This window comes from Pterocles gutturalis, unplaced genomic scaffold (assembly GCF_000699245.1).
Source record: "Pterocles gutturalis isolate BGI_N339 unplaced genomic scaffold, ASM69924v1 scaffold18195, whole genome shotgun sequence".
Taxonomy (NCBI): Eukaryota; Metazoa; Chordata; class Aves; order Pterocliformes; family Pteroclidae; genus Pterocles; species Pterocles gutturalis.
In genome coordinates, this window is record NW_010141279.1 from 18,039 (window position 1) to 24,356 (window position 6,318).

At 39.2% G+C, this 6,318-nt stretch overlaps 1 protein-coding gene across 1 annotated transcript in view; it reads right to left on the reverse strand.

Moving 5' to 3' along the window:
• RBM39 (RNA binding motif protein 39) overlaps positions 1 to 3,593 on the reverse strand; it is a gene marked incomplete at its 5' end in the record, with an annotated part of 18,119 nt that extends 14,526 nt beyond the window's left edge. The window contains 4 exons of the mRNA XM_010083978.1: positions 586 to 723; positions 1,287 to 1,439; positions 2,032 to 2,147; positions 3,540 to 3,593. Of these exons, the coding sequence (XP_010082280.1) occupies positions 586 to 723; positions 1,287 to 1,439; positions 2,032 to 2,147; positions 3,540 to 3,593 (461 nt within the window). The remainder of the gene's footprint in view (positions 1 to 585; positions 724 to 1,286; positions 1,440 to 2,031; positions 2,148 to 3,539) is intronic.
• Between the last annotated feature and the right edge of the window lie 2,725 nt (positions 3,594 to 6,318).

Genomic DNA, 6,318 nt, shown 5'->3' on the forward strand with positions numbered 1-6,318 from the left:
GTCTTTCTTGTACTGAGGGCTCCACACCTGGACACAGTACTCCAGATGGGGCCTCGCAAGAGCTGAGTAGAGAGGGACAATCACCTCCCTATCCCTGCTGACCACCCCTCTCCTGATCGATCTTAGGTACTCACTGAATTCTCAGCTTTCCTTCATAAGGCCTGCCATTCAAAATCACAGAATGGTTTGGGTTGGAAGGGACTTTAAACATCATCGAGTCCCACCCCCTGCCATGGGCAGGGACACCTCCCACTAGCCCAGGTTGCTCAAAGCCTCATCCAGCCTGGCCTTGAACCCCTCCAGGGATGGGGCATCCACAGCTTCTCTGGGCAACCTGGGCCACTGTCTCACCACCCGCACAGTGAAGAAATCACTGGACCACGTCAAACACCAAAGTTCTAATTTGCTCTCCAATACCAAATATGTACCTAACGCCTCTGAAGACTGTGAAAAAGAAACAAATGTTTTGCAGGTGTGAAGCTGAATTATTTCCAGAAGCTGTGAGTGCTCTACAACTAATCAGATTTTTCAGATTTGGGTTTTTCAAATAACTACCATAACACAACATGCCAAATTAAAATTTACCCTGCCAAATGGCTCAAAAATTCCTCGAAGCATATCTTCAGTTATGTTGAAGTGTAATGATCCCACATAGAGCCTCATAGGACCAGCACTGCCCTTCTGCAGATTATTTGCCATTGCTGCTGCTCTGTTTTTCTCTGCCTAAGAAAAGGAAAAAAAAAAAAAATTCACCTTCTGTAGGAATTTTATAAAAAACCCTAACATAAGCAGTATACATCTACCAGATTAGAACTACCAGACTCATCAAAACATACAAGCTGTTTTATTATCTGCACACTATCCATCGGACTTTCAGTTAAAATCTACAAAATCCAAAGCCATGACCAAGTACAGACACACAGCTTCCAAAAGCCTCCAAAGTGAACAACTTCACGCAGAATTCCGGCTTGCATCTAGTAAATTAACACTTTACATTTTACGTATGCTGGAAAGCATACATAATATATACTACAATTCTGTAACACTATTACAGTTACATTATTACTGCTTTGTTAACATTTGTATTTTTCAAATGCATTTACATCACTTTGAATCGCTTTAATTTGCCTGTCAGCTAGGGGAAACAAAAGTCCATTTATCATTATCTTAAGATAATCGTTCTTGTTAAGGTTTTCCAAATGTTCAGTGGCAACCAAATTTTCAAACAGTAAGTTTTCCAGCAACATAAAAAAGGCACCACTCAAATGAGTTTTACAACACCTTACCTGTGATGCTTGTACTATGATTGGTACACCCAAGACTCTCTGTCCAGTTAGTCCTATTGCCAGGGGCACTGAGCTAACATCAACAAATTCTACATAAGCAATTCCCTTTGAACGCCTGGAATTTCTATCCGAAATCATCCGCACATCACGAACCTGAAAGGTGAGTATAGAAATGCTGTTAGGGATAAAGGAATAAAACCTAATGCAGTCCATTTCCCAGAAAGGTATTAATTACCAGACAATTATTTGCCAAGCCAATGGCTTTGCAATCATGCTGCAGATCTAGAGTCACATAAAGCTACCTTACCAAACACATCCCAGAGGCAAGCTAGCATTAAAAGCTGCAGGAACAGGGGCAATAGAATATTTACAGCACTGTAACGCTTTAAGCCAGAACCAACAGAACAAAAAGTTTTCCAAAATTAAAAGTTACACTGATTTTTAAATTACACTGTAACTGGTAGATCTATCTGCAAAAGATTGAAACTTCTGAAAAACTAAGTTGTTTGGATCAGAATTGCATTGCCACATTTTGGATCATATCACATGCGGAACAACGAACTCCTGATAAATCAGGTTATCATGTTCAGAGCCTTTAAGAATTAGCTGGCCGCCATTCATCCCCCCCTTACACCAGTACAGGAAGCTCCAGAAAGCCACTTGCTTACAATTCCGCAGAATATCAATCCTTTACTAAGACAGCCTGAAAAGTATTCAGAACAATTTCAACCTCTCTATTAATTACCTTCCCTACTGTAGAGAAAAATTCTTCCAGGTCTCTTGGTCGGATTCTTGCAGCCAGCTGCATGCAGAATACTGTTCGAGCATCCCTCTCTTCAGGGGTAAGATTATCAATAGGTTCTCTGGAAAGAGGAAAGTTCAGTTAAAAAATAACCTCAATCTCTGGACCATTCATGAAATTTTAAATTATCAGTACTTAAAAGTCTGATGGGGACAAAAACACCTGCCACATTAAAAAAGGTAAAATGCAGGGTCAAGAACTGAAGGGAATACCTAATATAATAATAATAAATTTACTTCTTTAGCATGACTAAACACCCTGATTTAACTGTAAGCATTAAATATGACTGGAAAATTGTATTTTAAGTGCAGAAGCCCCAACTAAACAGACGTGCCATTTTGCTACCATCCAGAGCAGGTAACAGTACCACTAGGGAGCTTGCAATCAAAAAGATAAGATGAAAGGACAGGAAAACAACATTAATTAGCTCAGACTAGTTGTCTTGAACTTAGACAAGTAGGACACAGGGTTTTTTATGGCTTTGTAAACTAAAATCTTATACATACGCAGTCACACTACAGCCACTGCATAAACAATACTGACACCTACACAAACAGAATTCCCAGTCCTTATTTTATAGTTTCAGCCTGTTAACTCACAACAAAATATGAATCGTGAATAATTGTTCTCATTCTTGACACCAGAAGCACTAGATTAATTTTATTCTGATACTGATCACTAGCTGAAATTAGATGTACCACTTTTAAGGTGTTAAAGCTCCAAATCTAAAAAAATCTGACTTGTACTTAAGTACAGGACAGAATTAGCATGCTGGATCCTGGACTGAGTTTCCAGTCACCTGATATGTATTGGTATTTTTATAAATATTTTACAAATCACTGGGAATACACAAGAAAAATTTAAACTAAATTATCTCAGTAAGTTTGCCAATAATTAAAAAAACAAGGCAAGACCGGTTAAATTTAACTGCGTTAATTTAGAGGATGATCTCATTAGCAGCTATCTAAATCCCATTCCCTTAAATGAGAAGCCTAAGAATAGATAAGCACCTCCTGGATTTCAAAGGCACCTGGATTCTCTACAAATAACACCAAAACATACTGAATAGGAAAAACAAGAATTTGTACAGTACTTTGCCATTCCGTACTTAATACTATTAAAAAAGATTTAGAGAAAAGCTAGCTAATTTAAACCACAACTAACAGGAAAAAGATTGAGAATACAGAAACATGCAAAACATGTCTTGCTTTGCTTTTCAAACTGACATTATTTACAACTGTACACTGTTATTGGGAGGGTGGCGAGATAGTTTATGACATAGGCAGAAAGCAACATATTTTCAATGCTCTCCTTTTATGGGCTTACTGAATGAATTTCAGCATTACTTGTGAGGATAAACTGGACAGCAAGCAGTCAAGCATTATTTCACCACTAAATTTCCAACTTCAACTGGACAAAAAAAATCCCCAAAGGTGTGTAAAAATTCCTACCTAACAGGGCTCTTGTCTTTTCTGAAGGGACTTTTGCTTCTGGAGCGTCGTCTGCTGTAAAGAGACCAACAAGATTATAAAAAAACCTTCAAACATACCAGTTTGATTTTAAACAAAACCTATTCATGATGCAACAAGAAGTAAAGAAAACTCAGAAACCTTAATTTGATGCTGTGAGGCAGACCAATCTTTCCTCTGATGGCGCTGTTGAATTTTGGACCAGAACTACAACAAAAGCAAAGACAGACGTTACTTACCAGAGCACCTGAATTCAAGATTTCCTGTCTGTACTCAGATTACATTGCAAGTGCTCACCCACCCTTGCACCTCAACTTGTAAACATTTTCCATTAGTAGCACCCATAACATGCATAGGTTACATGCCACACTCCAAACCATAAGCCACAGAATATGCTCCCTGCTCAGTTTCATCTGCATCGTAAAAATCACAGAATATGCAGGACTCCAACAAAGAACTGAATCATGAGCCAGCCAGACATGGCACATTTGTATGTGCAAAGTATTCTGAGCTGTAGTTACTGTTGTAATCTTCTTGACATGTTTGGGGTTTTTTTGTCCGCATGCATATTCTGCCTACTGATGACTGCAAAGCAGTACCTTAATGGCCTGGAACTCAGCCACAGAGTTTTGAGCAAACTGGTGCTCGCGTGACTATTTCCTCAATTCAACACTTGAAAACTGAAAGTTTCATGAAATTTAAGGAGCAAGTGGAAACCAAAGTAACTCCCTGCAGACATCTGTAAGGGCCACATTCACTAATGCTGCCTCAGCTCTAGCCACTACAGTGCTACAAATATGTAAATGCAGCTGCCTTTAAGTAAAGTTCTTAATGGACATCAAAACACAGAACCATTTAAGCCAGTAGTTAACCTTATATAGACATGTCATCACAGAAGGAATCCAATCTCTTGGCTGAATCTAATTTTAGTTCTCCAGGCTTCACAGGGCTGTTACAACAAATGGCGATCTGCCCATTGCTTCCACGTCAAGGACAGTCCTGTCAGTTATTGTGGCACAGGGTAACAAACTGTGACATAAATAGTAACGTTCACCCTATCCCACTCTCCCTGAACTTGATCTCCTTGTAGATACAAGGCAAAGAACACCACCTGTTAATATTCTTCCTGTATATCCACCAAACTGCAGAGGCACTACTGCACAGACTGAATGCTAGGGGGTTTGTTTTTCCATCTCTACAGAATTTACTCTTTCTGCTGTGGCTATAAATTGATGGGAAAATACCCTGAAAGACACAGCAGTCCGAAGATGTTAAACTGCCTCACATTTAGCCAACCAATTGGTCTGATAAACATCTTCTTGCTCAGTGGAGCAGTTAATGCTCATAGTTAAATGCAGCATCTACAACAAGGAAGAGGATGCCCATTTTTAAACACGTCATGACACAGGTGGAAGTAGCGGGCCAAGATCCAAAACTATGCTGGAGAGGTTAAAGCAAGGGAAATATGGCCCTGCGTAACACTGGAAAAAAAAATAAAGGAAAAAAGACCATTTAGAAATGACTTACTAAGAGAAAATAGCTACTTTTTAAGAGAAAATAAGAACAAAAAAAGAGGCACACATTGAGATATTATTGATTAAAGCCACTTTTTTCTTGCCTAGAATAAATTACACAAATGACTGCTGAGAGCATCCAGATTCTCCAGCGTCTGACACAAACTGCCAAAAGCTGCATCTGTAAACGTTGCTAGTAATTCCAGAGGCCAGCTTCTTATCATGGGTGGGATTACCTTGCATCTTCACACCTCCTGATGTAGAACATGCAATTCTCCATTTCAATTCAAATGCAGCAAGACAAACCAATTACAGTGACTCCAGAATATTAACATGCAGACCAAGTAAATGACGGTCAATAATCAAGACCAAAAGTTTTTAAGGAAACTGTGAAAGAAACGTTAAGTAGTTGTCTAAGCCTAATGAAAAAAACTGAGAAGATATACAATAACAGTTTTCAAATACATGCACAACTTCTGAGAAGGAAGAAGAAAAAAACCCACACAACTCCAAAAATCTCTTTTCCATTTTCATTCTTGACAAATAAGTAGTATCTTATTTACGTAACTACATGGGAGAAACATTAAAAAACCCCAGCAAACTGAAGCCATAATAGATCACTGGAACAGACTGAGCAGAAAGCTGCCTGGGGCAAGATCATGGCCCAAGTTACTTTCTGAAGATCCTTTTTCAACAGTATTCTGCAGGATGCACTTCTTTGTGTTTTTCTTTATAAAGCTGTAGATCTCAGAGGAATCTTCTTTCCTCCTACTGCCTAAGAACTCTTTGCAATCATTGCCCAGTTTCTGATACCACATATAGAAGCACTGAGTCACAAGCCAAAGGCAACAAGTCGTGTGCATAGCCAAAGCACAGCTAGGTACGTACTTTCCTAAACCTACATAATGCCACATGGCCCAAGAACAACAGGTCAGAAGACAGCCAGGAAAGTACCAGTTTTCAGCTGCTCACTCATTTCCAGGACTCCAACAAAGAGGCAAGCTTTGGCTAACAAAGCCCAGGAGAATCAACATGAACTTTCAATCCTAGTTCCCAGCAGCTTTGCCCAAAATCTTGGTTCCAGAACAGCAACAGGACTGTCTTAGTGACTTCTACTGTATGTCAGCAGTAGCTGTGATTTGTCAGATAGATGTCCAAGCAAGAATACTCAGTCAAGTTCTCTCTCCTAAGAGACCTAATAATATAACTGTAAAACACTTAAGGGGCAAGATATGCAAAAAAAAAAA